The following is a 20,181-nucleotide window of genomic DNA, read 5'->3' as shown; positions in this document are numbered from 1 at the left end:
AGTTCTGTTTTTGCTTGGAAATCTAATGATCTGTCCAATATAATTTCAAATCAGAATCTGAATTAAGTTCTGTGACATAAATCTTAAGTAATATACATTATTTTAATGGGTCTTAAATGTGACCAATACATGTTTAAAATGAGTGCTAATATATGTGAGAGATACTAATCTTATAGTTTGTAGTGCAGCACAATCCAGGCTTATTTTTTTTAGTGTCACATTCTTTAATTAGGTGTGTTACTTTTTTACTTTCTAAGCTAACTAAGGAGATAGTTATAGATACCAGTATAATTTGTTATTTTTTTTGTTTGTTTCCTTTGGAGATATTTTACTATTCACCAGCAGACTTGACAGTAAAAGTGAACTGTAACTCATTACCTTTCCTCTACTTTTCTTTAAAAATATATAAGATAAAAATGTGTAAGTAGAGAGTAGGACAGACCTAATGTAACCTCAGACCTGACAACTGCAATTTACGACAGCTCCTCTTTAGTTAACTTATTTCCCAACTGGGTTATGAAAATCAAAGAGCTCTTAAAACTTTCAGATATGAAACATCCATGTTTTGAAACTAGTTTAAGTCATCTTCTTTCTAAATCATTGCAATTTTTATTTCATAGGGATCAGTTACTGTACTTTGAATAAAGATTTTTCTGTGTATATTTGCTTAATGTTTATCAAAGGATAGAGTCTAAAACCTTAATTTTCACAAAGCCTGTTGATTTTTATAGATAAGACTATTAAAAAGATGGTTTTTAAAATAAATTGTTCATAAGAGTTGATTCAAGTGTCAGAGCTTTAACTTAAAGACATATTAGTTTGGGGACTATAATGTGTCTTTTCTCAACTCAGGCAACAGAAGCAGCAATATACTAACCAGCTTGCCAAAGAAACAGATAAGTACATTAAAGAGTTTGGATCTCTGCCCACCACCCCCAGTGAACAGGTACCGCGCTTTAATGTACATTGTTGATTGTATTGAGTATGAAAGGAATCAAATGCATCGTAGTGTCTTTGAAATCCTATGCTGGAGAGGAAATTAGTGGGAAAAATTCTATTTGAGATTAGTTCATAAAACGCAAAACTGCATTTAATTACCCAGGTAGTATCCTGTGGTTTAATAAGGTAAAAATTATTTCCATGCAGTTTGCTCTGGCCCATAATTAAGTAAGTGCTCACAAAATGCTCCTTGAGTAATTGTTTCCTGGCCTTACAGGATTGACTCAATGTAGTATGTACAGTCACTACTCAAGATGTGGCTTTCTTAAGAATGCACATGTATCTCTTTATTTAGTGAAAGTTATTACTTAGAAAAGAGTATCTGATGTTATTTCCTTTTAAAAAATTTTTGGAAAACAAAGAAATACTTCAAAATCGGAGTTCAGTTTTTAGGATGAAAATTTGACCTGAGAAAATCCAGCAATGTGGGCCTTTGGCCTTAAGGTAAATGCACACTGTATTTGAGCATATTATCAAAATGTTACTGAGAATTACTCACCAAGGCCCTATATATAATTAAAGAGAAGTACATGAAAATTTAAGAATTAAATTAGGAACCAGCTAGAGGTGAAACCACTTTTGCAAATTCCATTGCACTTCACAGCTTGATTCTAGTAGGTTTTCATTCACTTTTTTTTTTTTTTTAGCGTCAAAGGAAAATACAGAAGGATCGTTTAGTGGCTGAATTCACAACATCACTGACAAACTTTCAAAAGGTCCAGCGACAAGCTGCTGAGAAAGAGAAAGATTTTGTTGCTCGAGTAAGAGCCAGCTCTAGAGTATCTGTAAGTATTTTTAAAAGCATTATGAAAATAAACACAATTTTTTAAATATATATATGTACACATATATATATTTATTAGTGAATCACCATGAGTTACAGTTACAAACTTATGAGTTTCCATGATTGCATTTTGTTTACATCCCTCCACCAGTGCCCAGTCCCTTCCACCAGGGTTCCCAGTATCCCTCCCACCCTCCCACCCCATCCCCCCCACCCCACCCCACCTCCTTTTGGGTGCTGTGGAATAAACACAATCTTAAAAGATCATTAGGGCTCCATGAAAAATGTCATTGGCATTTTTGTAAATCATAAAGATTGCTCATTTCCTTTTAAACTTACTTTGATATATATTTCCAAATGTTTCTGCTCGTTTCCTTTACCTTCCCTCGCTGCGGGTCCGAGCAGGGTGCACTCAGGATTGCATCTGAATCTATAGTCTCAGCAATGACTCTGGGGACTTCCCTACGTCACTGAGTTACCTCTCAGACTATCTTTTCCCCGCCTGTGTAGTCAGGATCACCTTCATGTGTGCAGGTGGTCCCGTATTTTCAGTACTGGAGTTTGTCCTTGCACTAGGCAAGTGTGTTAGGCAGTTGAGCCATCATCTAGGTCCCACAGTTCAATGTCTTTTTGTTTTGACTTGAGGCCGCATTCTGAGGCCTCAGGTGCAACTTCCCAGCATGGTAACAGAAGACTCCTGTTAGTGCTCCGGAGGTCAGGCTCTCCTTGGGGGGAGCCAAACCCAGGTCACCCTCATGCAAAGCAAGTCTCCGCCCTGGGAGCCATCTCCCGCCCTCATTTTTATATGGAGGACGGTAGGTATGAATTATTGTTTGCTCTTCATGGATCAAAATAGTGTAATGTTACAAACAATACAAAAACATGTAGACCGAAAGGATTAGAGTCATACCCTGTCTAAGTAGTCCCACATTTATTTGAGTTAAAGATTGTCATTTTGTATTTGAAGGTGGTTTAAAGAAAGGGCACTTTACTCCTAAACTATATGAAGATGATGGAAATTAAGAGAATAAATATGTCTTACAAATATTAAAAATGAGTATATACCGAAAACATAAGCAAAAATATTTTTTAATGGACTTTTTAGTGACTCCAGTTTCAAATTCCCTTAGGAATCATATATTTCCTGGATCTTATTGTAGAGATTTAAAAATTTTGTTACATTGTAACCAGAGCCTGGCAAGCTACCCATGCCTTAGATATGCCAAAAACAGTAACAAGTCTTACAATAGAGATGTTACTGGTACCTGCTGGAGCAAATCAATGAACAGCTAGACGACAGTGCTACAGTGTAATCAAATGACATTACTAACTATTCCTTGACAATTAAGGGTATCATTTTATTACTTAAAGCAGTTAGCCCAAAGATTTGAACATACAAGTCTGCCTTTGTCCACATGCATACACATAAACCAGTTAAAAATTATTACAAGACAAAATACACATTGCATGTATTTTTCTTGCCCCATCTTAGTTCACTCTGTTACTAATTTATTTAGGGTGGCTTTCCTGATGACAGTTCAAAAGAGCGGAATCTTGTATCCTGGGAAAGGTAAGAAATCTAAAGAGTACTAATCATAAAATTATTTTTCAAAATATACCTTATGCATTATAGTTCATGAATCAAAAAGCTTTCTGTATAGGGTATTATGGTGATTTTTAAGTTATTGGAAAAATATTATGAAGTATAAGATACATATTCCCATATATTTCAAATAAACAAATGCTTCATTATAATTTGGTTGATAGAGATTTTTCATTCATATGAGATTTAAGTCAACTGAGAATTTAATGCCTCATTGCTCATGTAACTTCAAATAATAATTATACAGAATAATTTCATTGATATGAAATGTGAATAAAATTTGATTACTGTTTCTTTTATTTCTTGGGATTTAAGTAAGTGATTCTCTGAGGAAAAATTGCATTCAGTCATTTTCCAGTGAGGCAATGGTTTCATTGTATTAATACCATATTTTTCCCCCTACATTTTTTTTTTGTTGTTAGCCAAACTCAATCTCAAGTGCAGGTGCAAGATGAAGAAATTACAGAAGATGACCTCCGTCTTATTCATGAGAGAGAGTCTTCTATTAGACAGCTTGAAGTAAGCTTTATTTCTTAGAGTTGGACTATGGCTTTGTACTTAGTGAATTTGTCCTTAAGATGTTTAGACAATGAAGGGGGAGGAATCAAGAAAGAATAATAAATGAATAAAAATAAAAGAAAAAGATGTTCTTTTTAGTAGCATGTCTCCTATATATTGGATTTTTAGGATTTTTCTTTTCGTATGCCGTAAAATTAATGCTATGATGAAAGAATATATTGCTGCTTTCTTCTCCATCCTTTTTATTTAGATTTTGTTGTCATCTGAGACCATAGGTCTAAAGAGTACCTTAAAATTGCTTCAGTGGTATGCAATTCATAGAATACCCCCATAAATAAGAAAAATCCTTAAAGACCTTAACAGTATTATTTTCTTCAGTATGTTTATCACATCAAAGAGGATTTATTAAGCCATAGTTTTTTTAACTTGCCTATTCCCCAGCAGATGGGCTAATGATAGCTAACTATACATACTATTTATTGGGTTTTCATGTTCACTACACTTTGTGATAAATTCTTCATACTAGATGCCTCATTTAAATTCTTATATAAGTGATAAGAAGTGGTTAACTATGCTACTATATAGCAATTTTACACAAAGGGAACTAAAGTACAGCATAACTATGTAAATTGTCCATTGCCGGTGTAGTGAACTACTTAAACTTTAACCTTTAGCCATGTAAAATAATTATCAGCTACCATTGAATGTTTGATGGATTTGTGTGAAACTTTAAAGTTATACCTAATATGTCATTCTTTTGGACTGTAACTTTTTATTAGACACATACAAGAAGAAAGACAATTTTATACCCTTGTGTGGAAATATGGCTTGTGATAGCAAAACGATCAGATTGTATGATGAACTCATTAAAAGTTGACCTCCTTATATAGATCTTTATTTCCATGCTTTGCCTGATATTTTTAACCTCACAAACCTATTTCAGGAAACTTGTCACTGTTAGATTGGGTCTACATACTCAGGATTGCTTATAACAGATTTTTCTAGTATTTCCAAAACTTAAATATTAAGTCTACAGGCATGCTCACCTGTGTATGAGCAATAATTAAATTTCTTTTCCCCTTTTGTGAAATGGGGACTGGGTTTCTGATTATAACTATATGGGTTTTTTTCCTCTTAGGCTGATATTATGGATATTAATGAAATATTTAAAGATTTGGGGATGATGATTCATGAGCAAGGAGATGTGATAGGTAAGCCCTTCTGATTAGATATCATAAGTGCACTAGTACCTTTGGTAACTTCTCAAGTTAGAGTAATTGCTTCTCTCTCTCTCCCTCTCTCTCTCTCCCTCTCTCTCTCTCTCTCTCTCTCTCTCTCTCTCTCTCTCTCTCTCTCTCTCTCTCTCTCTCCTCTCTTCTCTCTGTTTTTAATTTGGCTGCACATAGAATCATAAAAGCACAATCTCCGCAGTAGATAAAATATCATCCTTGGCACTGTCTGAAACAGATCTCACTTTGGCTACTAATGGCTGAAATGACTGTCGTCTTCTACTTCAAAAGTCCCAATTATAATTAGGCCCTCTGCTACTGAGACCATGAGGCACCGTATAATATCATTCTAGCTTATAATGTCCTGACCTTTGGTGTCAGTACTATTCCAACTTAATTTTCATCATGCCAGGAACTTTTTCATGTGTTATCTTGTCTTTAAATTAGGGTAAGTAGCCATTTGCATGATCATTCAAGTTTCTTTTTATATGCTGCAAAATTCAGATACTACAAATTCTTCCAAAGATTCTTCATAAAATCTTAATATTTAAAATTACCTTTAAATATAAGTAGTTCTTCAGCTAAGAACTGAAAATCAAAAGTGTCTGTGATTTTTCTAATGATGCGTTTAATATAGTATATTTTTAAAGTTTGGTTTCTTTATGCTAAAGTGCATACTAAAGTTTAATGTAACTATTATTTGTTCATTCATATTTCCCTTTTGTAGTCCCAGTAGATAATAGGGTAAAAGAAATGTTTTTAAAACCTATTGATTTATTTTTCAAAAAAAATCTTTTTTTTTTTTTTTTGAGTGTCAGCTATTTAGCTATATCCAGGCACAAATGTAGAAACTGGGGATACAGTTAAAACTAAACAACATACTAAAGACTTTTCCTTATTGAATCTTCTAATCTATTTGGGGAAGAGGGAATTCTTTATTTTTCCATTTTTGCTTTCAACTTTTTGTATTGATTGACATTCTCCAGTTTTCACTAATGTTAGTGGTGGCTTCCAGTGCACATAATCACATAATTGCAACGCCACACCTCTCCCCAGTGTACCTCCCACCCTCCCCTACGGACTCCAGTACCCCTCCCTTTAACCTCCCCACCCCCTCCCTCATCAGTTAAGTGGATTAGTTCACCTTGCTAGGCATCTTCAAATCCCACACATGGGGGAGATCATTCCTATCTATCCCTATACTTCTGATTGACTGCACTTAGAAAATTCTTTATGAAGAAAACAAAGTAAATTGTGATAAAGTGCTATGAGGAAAATCAGACCTAAGTGGGAAAAGTGGGACTGCTGGCAGTGGGGATATCTTGCTCCTTCTGTGAAGGTAGGTAAAGCATTTATTACTGAGAGGGCTCGTTTTGGTGAAGACTTCACAGAAGTAAGGGAGCAAGTTAAAGAGCAGTCAGGCAGAGATGAGCCAGAGTGCTAAGGGAGAAGCATGCCTGGTGAATGAAGTAAGCAGGACGAAGGGGAGGTGGATGTTAGAAGTCATGTTGGCATCATGATTGAACCTATGCCAGTGAAAGGACTTTTATTACACTTAATGTGAAACCACAGGATGCTTGGAATAGGGTGTATCATTATTTCCCTTGGGGTTTAAGAGGTTCATTGTGGCTGCCAGATTGAGGACAGATTGTAAAGGGCCGATACCAAAAACAAGGAGATACTGAAAAGGATTATCGAAGGAAGGCAGTTATGTTGCCTTCGATCAGAAAGAGAGCAGTGAAGTGGTGAGAAATGGTAAAATTCTGGATAATTTTTTAATAAAAGAGCCAAAAAAATTTAATATAAGAGCCAAAAATTCATACTGGACGTGAGTATGAATGAGCAAGTTTGTTCAAGGATGGCTATGTGATTTAGACCAACTTATGAATATGCTGGTGTTTTCTCTAGTTTTCTGAGATAAGGATCTCTGTAAATGGAGCAGGTTTAGACAGAGATAAATCAACATTTTCTGGATAAGTATGAGGTGCCAGTTGATACCCAGTTGAAAGTGATAGACATTAGTAAAGAGAATGTAGAATTTAGGGGAAGTATCTGGACTGGTATATACTGGATGTAAATCTGGTAGTCAAATGCACACGGGTGATAATAAAACCATGCAGTAAGGTAAAATTACCTAGGAAATGCAAGAGTGGAGAAGAAAAAGGGATTGATGACTTAACTCAGGATCCTATAAATATTTAAAGCAGAGTTGTCAACCTCATCTATTCATTAAATGTCATCTACAGTCGCTTTTGTGAAACAGGCATAATTGAATGTGATAAATTATATGAACCACAAAGGTTAAGGTATTTACAGTTTTTGTAGAATATTTACCAAAAATATATTTACAAAAGTTTTTTTCTAATTTTACTTTTTAAATTACATATATTATGTATTTATTTTTCTAAATTTTATTTTATTAAAGCACTGTGATTTACAGAGTTATTCATAGTTGACTGCCATGCTTAACAATGGCTAGGCCACAAGTAACATCTATGAGAGCTGCCTTAGTGACACGGTGTAGGTGAAAGCATGATAATACAGGCGTAAGAGGGAAAGGGAGGAAAACAGCTGGAGATAGCAAATGCAGAGCCCTCTCAAGGAGTCAAATGGGAAAGTGAAACAAAGAACGAGGGCAGAGTTGCCGGTGGAGATGGAGTAAGAGAGAAAATTTGGGAGTGGTTTTTTTCCATTGCCACAACAGATGTTGGAGAGATATAGCAGGCCTTGCACCTGGTCGACATGTCTTCAATTCTTGGTGCCTAATATGGTCCCCCAATCCTACCAAGAGTGAGTGATCCCTGAGCACTGTCAGATGTGACTCCCAAGTAAAAAAAAATGAAACCCACACTAACAATAATAATAGTCACTATAGAAATGATGAGAAAGATTGGGGGCAGGGAGAGAATACTGATGGCATATGAGAGAGAGGAAAGTTGCCGGGCTGTGGTCCTTGAGTAAGTGACAAGAGGTAGGATAGAATGCATAACTGGAGACATTTGCTCTTGCTTGGACCAGAGGCATTTCCTCCTTACAGTTGGAGGGAAGTCAGAGCAGAGATAGTACTGGGCATGATTGGTGAAAGGCTAAGGGAGAAGGTGGAAATATCTTTTGGTTGTTCTTGTTGTGTCAGTGATCTAGAAATCAAGGTTATAGACTAAATTTGAAAGGAAAGGAGACTATCTGTTATGTTTTTCAAGACTAAGTAAAATAAGATGAACTTGCTGGTGGTCATAAACCGAAAGTGAAATACTCAGCCTAGATTGTTTTTCGCCTCTGTGTTCAGTTGCAGGAGTACATTTACAGTTTCCTCACGTAAGTGTAAGTAGCAAGGGGCAAGCAGACAGAGGATGAATGCAAGAAATGATGGTAAATGATTGCTGCTTATACTATGCTCGATAAGGAGATAAGGAGGCAGTCAAGGTCATGAACTGTGAGAGGGACAGTGAGAAACTGATAGGATCATCAAATTAGGGTTTTAGGCCAGTAGTTGGGTATTCAAATCACCAGATTTTGAAGTAGGAGAAGCATTTGAAAAAAAGGAGCAGTGAATTAGGGGCTAACATAGTCAAGGAAGGAGAATAAAATGAACATGACATCTTTGATATGCTACAAGTGAAGGTTGGGTGAGATTGATGACTAACATGACCTTCAACACAGAGTTTGTAGGTAGAAGGAAGACTCTTTTATGATGCAAATGACAATTGGCTCATCACTGAGCATAATAGTGTGGGAAGGAAATCCATCACCACTGGAGAAGGCAACATGGGCCTGCAGAAAAGGCCTATTTTCAGCATAGAAGTAAATTGATGTAGTAAACAGTGGTTTTCAATATTTTCCCTGACAACAGCTATCAGATGCTTGGTACTGACCTGGTCATTAGAGATACAAAACAGATTGCTGTTTTACTCTCATTACCAGATAGGCCAGGAATTGTTTTGTAATGCTGAGGATCAAGTTTATTTTCTTTAAACCTGTAAGTCTTGTTTGGATCACCTGAGAAATAGGATGGGAAAGAATATTAGCCCACTTAAAGAAATTTTGATTTTTCCCACTTACATTACATTAACCGTTTGAATCGTGAACATGCTTAATCTTACCTTCCATGGAGGTCTAGTGATTTTTTACAACTTTATTGCCAGAACCTCAGTACATGTTTAACGGTTTTGTGTGCTTCTGTTTTATTTTAAAGATAGCATAGAAGCTAACGTTGAGAATGCAGAGGTGCATGTGCAGCAAGCAAACCAGCAGCTGTCCAGGGCGGCAGACTACCAGGTAACGGCAGCCTGAATGAAACGCGTCACAACTTAGACTTCCGACTGTCGATACAGTTGATGCATGTCTGTATGTAAGACTGATCATAAATATGTCTATTTAAGGGGCTGGAGCGATAGCACAGCGGGTAGGGTGTTTGCCTTGCACGCGGCCGACCCGGGTTCGAATCCCAGCATCCCATATGGTCCCCTGAGCTCCGCCAGGAGTAATTCCTGAGTGTAGAATCAGGAGTAACCCCTGTGCATCGCCGGGTGTGGCCCAAAAAGAAAAAAAAAATGTCTATTTAAAACTGGGCTTAGGCTCTATGTCCTCAGAGCCGAACCATTATTATGGCCCACAGAAATAGAGAGGTAGGTGTGAGGAGTCCTGAACTGAGCAGTACACCACCCCAGATTTCTCCATCTGCTGGCGGTCTCTGGTATCCCTCCGACATCCCCACCCAGAGATCTCGATGGTAGTTTGCCCCTGTTTCTTACTGTTCTCTGTAACCTTTTTTTTTTGACAACCATGATACTCTGGACCAAAAAGGCCTATATCCTTGTTGTAAGGAGATCTCTTTAAGTCCTGCAGAAATTAGGTTATTTGCACTATCCTTGGCCATTCGTATTCTGTCACTGTTCATGAAACCCTTCATTAGAAATGAATTGCGTGAGTCAGGTCAATATGGAGCCCATGTGTGTGTTCAGGTGTAAAATACTATAGATAAGTACTGTACTCTTTAGAACCATCAATTATTGATATAATTTAACAAGTATTGTGTAAAATTACTATGAAATTATTAATATAAAGCTATTATTACAATATGTAAAGTGTCATTTCATTTTGCCTTTGGATTTGGGGAGTATTAGATCCCCAGATTTTACTTTTCTCTTCCTTGTGGAGAGGGAAGCCCTGAGGCACTCTGAGGCAGAGGAATATGTTTCCCAAGCTCTTCCTCCTGACCTGGAGCTACTCCCGTGCTTAGCTTTCCAGCCCTGAAACTTACATGCTAGGAAGAGAACTGCTTTGAATAGTTCAACTTGAACCTATGCCCTTGCAAAATATCGTCTCATCAGTTGAATGTACTGTGAGCATAAAGGAGGATGTTAGGGCCGGACAGATGGTACAGTGGCTAGGACACTTGCCTTACATGTGTCCAAACCAGGTTCAATCTCCCGCACCCCATATGGTCCCCTAAGTACTTCTAGGAATGAGAACTGGTCATAGCTGGGTGTGGCCCCAAAACAAAAAACAAATAATGCACTTTTCGGATAGTGCATTTGCCTTGCATGTGGCCGACCTGGGTTCAATTCCTCTGTCCCTCTTGGAGAGCCTGGCAAGCTATGGAGAGTATTACGCCTGCACAGCAGAGCCTGGCAAGCTACCCATGATGTATTGGATATGCCAAAAACAGTAACAACAAGTCTCACAATGGAGAAGTTACTGGTGCCCACTGGAGCATAACGATGACCAATGGGATGATAGCACTACAGTGCTACAGTGTAATACCATAATTCCACCACCGCACATTATGGAGGATGACTTATGCAGCACATATCCTGTAGTGGAACCATGATTATTTATACACACATTAATACTTGTGTTTGTGGTCACCAGATGGGGCCTGGGAAAATATTGATATGTCAGTATGAAACTTCAGAGAACTTTTGTTTACTATATAAGAAGTACTACATTGAAAAATTAGATTAGTATGTAAAATGCTATAAAATGCTATAATATGTGTTTTTCAAGGTAATTTCACAGAAGCATATAATTTTGTAAATCTTACAATACTTTTGGTTGACATAGTTAATTTACAATATGTATTTTTTTCACTTTGTAAGAAAGAGGATTCCTGCATGTTGCTGTGATATACTCAAGCCATTTAAGAAATAAAGAAATCTGCGCTGGGCCAGGGATGAAGATAGAACAGAAGTTTTAACCTTTATATATTAAATGATGATTATGATTTTCATCTTTTGTTTGTTGAGATTTTAAGTGCACTTTTTATTAATATTGAAGAATTTTTAAAGACAAATATTTAGGAAAAATTGATGAGCATTTATACTTACCGATATTTGTAGAAAAGTTACTTTGAAAAGCAATCTTTTAATAAAATGCAATATATGTGACTTAAACTGACCTTTGTTTTATTTTTTTTATTAAAGCACCATGGTTTACAGTTATTCATGTCAGTAATTTAAGTCCAACCAACCACCCAAATAATTACTATCAAAAGTTTATTATACCCCAGGTTATATAGTTCAATAAGAATATTTTCTGAAAGAATAGCACCATATGCATTGAAGAGATTTTTGAGAAGTAATAAGTAGAGCCAGAAGTTTGAGGGCAATAAACATCTATTAATTTTACTGTACAAATAAACCAAGTTTTTTTAAGTTGCTATAGAGATGCTCCATTACATCTGTAAACATGTTTTTGTTTTTGCATCTACAGCGCAAATCCAGGAAAACCCTGTGCATCATCATTTCTATCCTTGTCATTGGAGTCATAATCGTTGGTCTCATCATATGGAGTTCATTGAGAAGCTAAAATTATGAAGGAATACACTATTGCACTACATTGTCTAAATTAAGTAGGAAGATTCCTGTAATCGTTTTTTTTTTAATTATTATTTTAAAGCTATTGTATAAAGAATGGTTTTCAGGTTTTGTTACTTTTATTTGGGGGTGGGATAGGGAAGTTCCTTTGGATTAAATCTATTTTCTAGTACTAAAAGTCTTCCTAAATATCACTGCTGGCATGGTTTCTGTTCTTTGCTATCTTGTATCTACCAGATTTTTTGCCACATTGTATATGCCTTTCATTTATAATTTATTTAAACTATTGACGTAGTTTTGGGAATGAGTCCATTTAAAGGTATGTCACTGAGCTCTTATCTAATCACAATGTTACATATATCCAAATTTGTGTTACTTCAATTAAAAATTTCTAATTTGATTTGAGCCAGCAGAGGAAATATCCTTAATAACTTAAAGGAAATTATTCTGTTTATGTGTATGTGTGTTTTTTTTCTAGCTCCCTCCAACCGGAGTATTCTATTTATCCCTTCAAGTTCTTTTTTCTCTTAAGACCCTTGCTTACACTGAATGAAAACAGTGAATTCTTTTCTAGTATATTTCATATTCCTGATGTGTACGTATTAAGCATTTGGTGTAGACTGCCTAGTAAAATATTAAGGATAGATTGTCTTTAAGTAGACTAGTTATGCCTGATATTTACTAGGGAATGTGTAGTAACTATAAAAGTTGAAAAGTTATTTGGCAAGAGTATGACTAATCAATTCCTATTGTTTTAGAGTCATAAAAATCCAACTTGTTAATTTTCTGTGTATTTGTACAGCTATTATAGGGCAATTCAAAAATCCCACTTGTTAATTCACTGTGTGTTTGCACAGCTACTATGGGGCAATTCCTGGGCAAGTCATCATCTTTCTTTACATCCTTCAGAAAAATGGTTACACACACACAGACACACACACACACACACATCCTTGGTCAAATTTGCTTTCGAAAGTATTTTTCTCACAATTTTGTTTTTAAGCGTCTAATACTTAAAATGTGGTATTTACCTTTCATACTATTTTGTACAGTCCTTCATCAGAAAAATGAACTGGATGTTTGCCAATTAATTCATTTGACTTTTTAAATCAATCCTTTAATGCACTAATCTGAATACTGTTAAGAGGATTAATTTAAGATTGAGATGTATTTTATATTATTCTTATATAGCAGTTTGATAGTGAAGGCAGTGTTTTACATGGCAAATTATGAGATTTCAGTGGAGAATAAAAAGTTTTCAGTCACTGAGAAAATTGTTCACAATCAAAATAAAGATAATTTGGGGCTGGAATGATAGCACAACGGGTAGGGTGTTTGCTTTGCACTCGGCCAACCCGGGTTCGATTCCCAGCATCCCATATGGTCCCCCCGAGCACCACCAGGAGTAGCTCCTGAGTGCAGAGTCAGGAGTAACCCCTGAGCATCGCCAGGTGTGACCCAAAAAGCAAAAAAATAAAAAATTAAAGATGATCTTACAAGTTCTGGATAGCTCTGTTCCATGAGAATTCAGCCTCCTTTGGACAGATGGCTGACACTTACCTCACACTTTTGCCCTTGTGCTACCTGACATCTCGGCTAGGAGTTAGCAATCACGTAGCAGCAATTTTACATCTATCTGTTTTTCTCATTTTTTTTTTATTTTGACTGTCTTGAGACCTTTTGTTACTAATAGGTAGAAGCTGCTTTGCATGGCAGCAAATTTCATTTTTCCACAACACAAGACTAGAAAAACAATTATGGCCTTATAAACCTTGAACCAGAATCAGACTGCTTTAGTAATAAACAGGATGGATGGTTGCAGGAAGGTGAGCTCATGCAGATACTACCTGATCTGAGGTCAGTGCATGTCCATTATGCCTGCTGGAATACCTTCCCTCCTTTTGAGTATACTGTTTGATTTTGTAAGTAAGGATCATGTGGCTACAAAAGTCTCAAGGACTTACACATTCTATTCAATATTTTCCATGGTTATATTTGATAAAATAATTATCCTCAAACAGATAAACTTGTTTACTTCTATTTTCACAGTGCTTTTCCACTAACAACAAAAGCCCTTAATTTGGGGGACATGATTTTAGCACTTTCAATTAATGCTTGATGACAGTAACAAAGTCTCATGATGAAGACGTTACTGGTGCCCGCTGGAGCAAATCGATGAACAGCCAGACCACAGTGCTACAGTCATATATATCATTTAAATGGGGGATACAAATAACTGATTAAAAGCAGGAACTTTAGTGCCTTGCATTCTTTTAAGGAAACATTAGTTTCAAGGAAAAGTATAAACATAATATTTGGAGCACCAAAAGTAGTTGATTAGAAAATAAAATTAAACACGTGAAATAACTAGAATGTTTCAATTCTTAAAAGTTTCCTTTTAGGTTAGTTTAAGATCATTTTGAAACATGGATTTATACTGTAAAATAAAATTGGAATTGTTTCTTGACTGTCCGAATACTCAGATCTGCTTGAGTTAGATTTCGTCTCAAGTAGAAAGTATAGCTTAGAAAGTGATGTAGTATTGTTCATGTAAGTGTGCTCCAAGACTTGCTTGAATTATGATAAACCACCCTCTTAGGTTAAATGACAGTGTAGCATGAAGTAATCGACCATTGGCTTGGTCATTAAATAAGAAAATGCTTTGATTATAAACCATGGTAAGTGGTTAAAGAATGATCCAACTTGTTTTTCAGTGGCCATAGGAAGAGCTTAAATAAATAGATGGTTATTGGCACAGATGAAGAGTACAGCTACCAGAGTCAGACCCACAGAGCATTCTGTATGCCCAGAAGCAGACTGAGAGTATTGCACCCGAGAGAAGCCGTCAGTGCTCCAGAGAGAAATGTCAAATTTTACACACACAAGCTTTTGAATGGGTTTTGAATACCTAAATTTATAGACAACTTTGTAATGAACAAAACAATAACTTGAAAGACTTCTTTTCCTACACAATTATCTGTAGTTTAACCAGGAAAACAGATTTCTAGTTGTAATAATTTGTTTCTTCCTGTAATAAAGAGAATGTCATAATAAAAGATGAAGCCTATAAAAAAAAATGATGTGCATCTTAATGGCAAAGAGTAATGCACAAAGACAACTTAGCATTTATTTTATTGAAAGACAAAATTGAATTTCTTGTACAAATGACTAGGTTACTACAATAAAAATAAAAATTCAAAACTGGATGAAACAAGTTGCTTGTGTAAGTTATGAGTTATATGGCATTTTTTTATTTGGTTGTTAGTTTGGGAGCCACACCCACCAGTGCTCAGGGGTTATTCCTGACTCTGTGCTCAGAAATCACTCCTGATTGGCTCAGGGGACCAAAGCGGGATAATGGGAGTCACACCCAAGTTGGCCACATACAAGGCAAGCACCCTACCCCACTGCACATTCACTCGAGCTACAAAAAGCGTTTTCATTGTAGTGAATAAAGAGCATTATCAGGCACCCTTTCTGATCTTGGGGGAAAGCTGCAAATTTGTATGTTTCAGTTAAAAAGTGAAAACTGAACTGTCAATTTTTAACTTCTTCACTGTAAAATTTGATGATTCTTATTCCTCTTGGTCTCATCCCTCTTTCTCTGGTGTGCTGTTCATTTCTTTCTAGTCTTTTTTCCATTTATTGGTTTAGAGAGCTTTCCCACATCTCATCATAGAGTTCATTAATTTTTCCTCAGTTCTTACCACTCGCGATTGAGGCCTTCCATCGAGTTTTTTATTTCATCTACCGTACTCTTCAGATTGTAGCTTTCTCATATATGCTGTCATGCTTTCTTGTTCATGTACCATTGCTTCTTTTTGTTTCAAAAAATTAAATATCCGCGCCATGGTCTTTAAGTCCTTAGCTGAGAGATTGTAGAGTGGAATGGTGCTGGGCGAGTCATCTCAGCTTGGTGGGATTTTACATAGCTTCCCCATTGTGTCTGCTGCCTCCACTAACAGCCTCATCTGTTGGGACGCTCACTGGGATTGGGCAGTGTTGGAGTTATGGCATGATGAAGAATGGCAGGCAGACGTTGACAGCCAGGGCTTCTCTGGGACAGGGCTTCTCTGGAAGGCTTTCAATCGGAGTCCTGGCATCCCTCCACGTTCTGGGCTGCCTTGCTAGAATTCTGGTTCATTTGGAGCTCTCCTTACTGTTAGATTTGAGATTCTTGATCTCTCAGCAAGGAAACACAGTTAGCCAAATTTGCCCCAAGGCTTGAAAGTATTAGACTGTACCATTTTCTTGACAGAACGTTTAACATCTGTATTAAGAACCATTCTCTACTTCCAACACCAATGAAAGTTAACAGTTCCACCATATATTCAGCAATTTGTATTTTCAAAACACTGTAACCAGGGATTGATAAAGAAATCACCTATTTGTAAATATTTGTGGTCATCTTTTTTCATTTCTGCATGAAGCAACCAATCTAAGAAAACATTAGGAAAACGTGTATTCTCTTAAGGATAAGCTAACATTTTCATCAGAGATTGATTAGGAAAAGAGCCACTTGGTGGCGTTGTAAGCCTAAAGGGTTTCAAAGAGGAGACTTAGAAGCTTCCACCAGCCTTGGCTATGCCAATCAAAAAAGCTGCTCCTCAGCACTTCTGCTGAGTGGTACTCAGAAGCCTGTGACTTTGGTAATATGAAGAGGGGTTCCCGTTGCCTCCATCCACAGATATAACTCCAGTGAGTCTCAAGTAACCACCGTCAGCTGTCTCAGCTGCTGATAGCACTCAAGCAGGTGACCGACTTTCGAAATTGCCTCAGAACCTCTGTGTGGTCTCTGTCCCATACTGCGAAAATGAACAAAGAAGGACTGTTGCTTTCCTCTAACTTCCAAATCTCATGGAAATGCCCTTCATTGAATGAAAACTTTGACATTGGATGAAAACTTGAAGGAAATACTAGTACACCTAATTTCTGACTTCTCCCAAATGAAGAAGGCACTACAGAAGCAGGATGTATGTATGTATAGCCACAGGATAATCCAGCACTACAGAGAAATTGATAATCCAGGGTTCAAAGCACAGCCTCCCATTAGGGATTATTTGATGGAAGCAATTTTAAAGTACCGCCTCTAAATGAGAAGCAAGTCAAATTTTCCAGCCAGAATTAAATCTGTGTATTCTAAGACTCGGGGGCCTTGGCCTCGTAGTTCCCTTCCTGTCACCGCAACTGCGCAATAAATATTTACTGATTCAATTTGGTGCTTGTTTTGTGTCAGTTTTATGACTGGGAGAATATGAAATATTATTCTATTCTCTATTTTATAACTGGGAGAATATAATATAGATATAAAGAGTATAAATATAAAGAAGCGCTGTATCATTGTATCACTGTCATCCTGTTGATTATCGATTTCCTCAAGTGGGAGCTAGTAATGTCTCCATTCATCCTAGCCCAGAGATTTTAGCAGCCTCTCTTTACTCATTCTTCCCAGTGGTGCCGCATTGGAGGCCTTTTTAAGGGTAAGAGGAATGAGACCCATCATTGTTACTCGATTTGTCATGTCGAATACGTCACAGAGAGCTTGCCAGGCTCTGCCGTGTAGTCAGGATGCTCTCGGTACCTTACCAGGTTCTCTGAGAGGGAGAACATTGGAAAAAGAGGAAGCTAAGATTTATATAAAGGATATAAAATACATATATAAAAGAGAACCAGCATAATATGGCCCCTGTCTTTGAGAAGCATACATGTTGGCATTCAGTATTTATAAAAGCAATGTGTTAAAAAATAGGGAATCTTGAAACAAAAAAAAAAAAGAATGAGCACGGAGTTGCAATGTTTCAGACCATCTTACAGCTGTATACAGTTAACTCCTGTTTATCCTATTTATTAAAATAATTTATTTTTTCTTAGGAGATTACTCAGAAATTGATAGTTTTCTAAGGAGTATCTAATTTAAAACCAATTTTAAAGTTACCTGTAACATCTCCATAAAGGAACCTACTTTTGGTGTTTAAATTCATAGGACACTCTCACTCGCAGGACTGGTTATTTTCAGGACTTTCATAAAATTATTGCCCTAATGAAGAGCAGACATGACAAATCCAGAACATTGGAAAGAGAGAAAGCTAAGATTTGGAATCTATTTTCAGAATATTTTCAGAATTTAAAGCCATTGCAATAAGTATGTTCTTGGTGACCTCTTCCTTGAAATGTTTTTAATTTAACCTTCCCTATCCCTTTGCAAATCTTTTTTGTTTTTCTTTTTTAAGAGGGTTAATGGATAAAGCACACCCTCCTGGTGACTCATGCTAAGTCATTTTCTTAAGCTTCAAAGGCTGTATCAATACTTCAGTTTTAATTCTATGTTTTGGCATTCATTTGATTGACATGAAAAGTATGCAATATCTTATTTTCCCCCTAAGTCATCCTAATTTTAAATACAGGAATAGAACTGACATACTAAATGGTTTTTGTAGACAGTGTTGCTTCTGGCAGGTTCTTAAGAGGTTGGTCACTTAATTACTCAGTGGGGGATTCCTGTAGGGCTTGTGTAGTGATGGCATTTCTGCTTAAAATGTAAGTGGTGGAAGGCAAAACCAAATTTCCTGTGCTGTCCTTCCATCTATGACACCCCTACTTGTTCTAGAAAGAGTCTGCTAGAACTGAACAGAATCTTTAAATAAACTTGAAAGGGCATTAATTCCCACTTTGGCCAACCCAAAGTACAATTTTTTAAGTGTTTACTGTCAGTACTGCTCAATAGCAGCAGCTAACTCCAAAACCTAGGTAGCATGGGTAGGAAACTTTAAAATGCACTTATTTAGTCCCAGCAAATATTTCTCATGAAATTTAAGTTTCAAATGCCTTTTTAAAAAGTGTATATTAACAAGATCAGATTTAAAACAGATCAGAATCATGAGAACTAAATTTTCATCTCTGAAAATTAGAGATTAAGCCCGAGTGATATGCAAGCTTTCAGTAGCTTGTATACGTAGGGATTGGATTGCAAAAAGTTTTAAGGTCAGAGCTAATCTATTTTTGTCAATAATTATTCTAAAATTTAGTATATGACATATACTAACCTATAATTTAGTATATAATATACATGATTTTATTATCTTTCCAATCCTAGATGATAATGTTAAAAGCATGTAAAAGCATTTTCAGGGACTTTTCTCATCTTTGACCTGTTTCCAGTGCCAGATTTCCTGTTTGAGTCTCCCTGAAGGTTAGTTAGCAAGATTTTCTCAATTGCTATTTTGTGCTGGGGTATATTCCAAAATATACTAAGATAAATATTATTCAAATTAGTTCTTACACATGTAATAGTACATTATTCTACTTTAGATATACACTGATAGCTGTCTTTTATTGATTTGTGATTTTTTGTTGCATTTGGGGAATTTTTTTATATTGTATTAAACTTTGCAAGTCTGGAATAAAATAGCTAGCTAATATTTTTTAATGACAAGAATATATTTCAAAATGAGATTTTTCACTATTAAGTATGAATTATTTAAATATCACTAAATTACTTTGTTGTTTGGTTTTGGAGCATTACATCCAGCAATGCTCTGGGCTTACTCCTGGTGGTATTCAGGGGACCATACATGGTTCACTAATGGAACTGAGGCTGGTTGCAAACGGGTCAGCACCTTACCCACTGTACTAGCTCTTAAGTATCTTTTAAACTTTCATTTTGAAATGACTAGTTTAGCTACCTTTGCATGAAACAATAGATCTCTTTCCTGTACCTTTTACTTAGTTACTCTCCTCCTGGCCATCCATAATTGCATCTTACAAGATTATAGCACAGTATCACAATCAGGATATTTGTATTGATATAGTTATTTCATTAAGACATTTTTCGGGGCTGGAGTGATAGCACAGCGGGTAGGGCATTTGCCTTGCATGTGGCCGACCCAGGTTCGATTCCTAGAAACACATATGGTCCCCTGAGCACTGCCAGGAGTAATTCCTGAGCAAAAAGCCAGGAGTAACCCCTGTGCATCACCAGGTTTGAGCCAAAAAAAGCAAAAAAAAATTTATTTCCAATACCAGTCCAGAGCAATAGTACAGCAGAAAGGATGCTTGCCTTGCGTATGCCGACCAGGGTTCAGTGCTTCACATCCCATATAGTCCTTCAAGTACTGCCAGGAGTAATTTCTGAGTGCAGAGCTAGGAATAGCCCCCGAGCATCACTAAATGTGGCCCAAAAACAAAACAAGAAGAAGAGTATTTCTTAACACAATTTTATAATTTTTAAAGTTA

General features: G+C 36.5%; 1 protein-coding gene across 3 annotated transcripts in view; it reads left to right on the top strand.

The window, feature by feature from the left end:
• Positions 1–16,004, top strand: part of STX7 (syntaxin 7) — a 45,911-nt gene extending 29,907 nt beyond the window's left edge. For 2 of the 3 annotated variants that reach the window (XM_004609035.2, XM_055135387.1), the window contains exons 4-10: positions 853–946; positions 1,647–1,784; positions 3,301–3,353; positions 3,809–3,905; positions 5,044–5,116; positions 9,327–9,409; positions 11,846–12,401. In XM_004609035.2, coding sequence (XP_004609092.1) covers positions 853–946; positions 1,647–1,784; positions 3,301–3,353; positions 3,809–3,905; positions 5,044–5,116; positions 9,327–9,409; positions 11,846–11,941 — 634 coding nt within the window. In that variant the 3' untranslated portion in view covers positions 11,942–12,401. Of the gene's footprint in view, positions 1–852; positions 947–1,646; positions 1,785–3,300; positions 3,354–3,808; positions 3,906–5,043; positions 5,117–9,326; positions 9,410–11,845; positions 12,402–14,663 lie in introns of those variants that run through there. The other variant, XM_055135388.1, reaches the window with a different exon arrangement.
• The last annotated feature ends 4,177 nt before the right edge of the window (positions 16,005–20,181 follow it).

The sequence above is a fragment of the Sorex araneus genome, chromosome 4 (assembly GCF_027595985.1).
Source record: "Sorex araneus isolate mSorAra2 chromosome 4, mSorAra2.pri, whole genome shotgun sequence".
Classification (NCBI taxonomy): domain Eukaryota; kingdom Metazoa; phylum Chordata; class Mammalia; order Eulipotyphla; family Soricidae; genus Sorex; species Sorex araneus.
The sequence above is the reverse complement of the archived record's forward strand: the minus strand, read 5'-3'. Positions and strand labels throughout refer to the sequence as shown.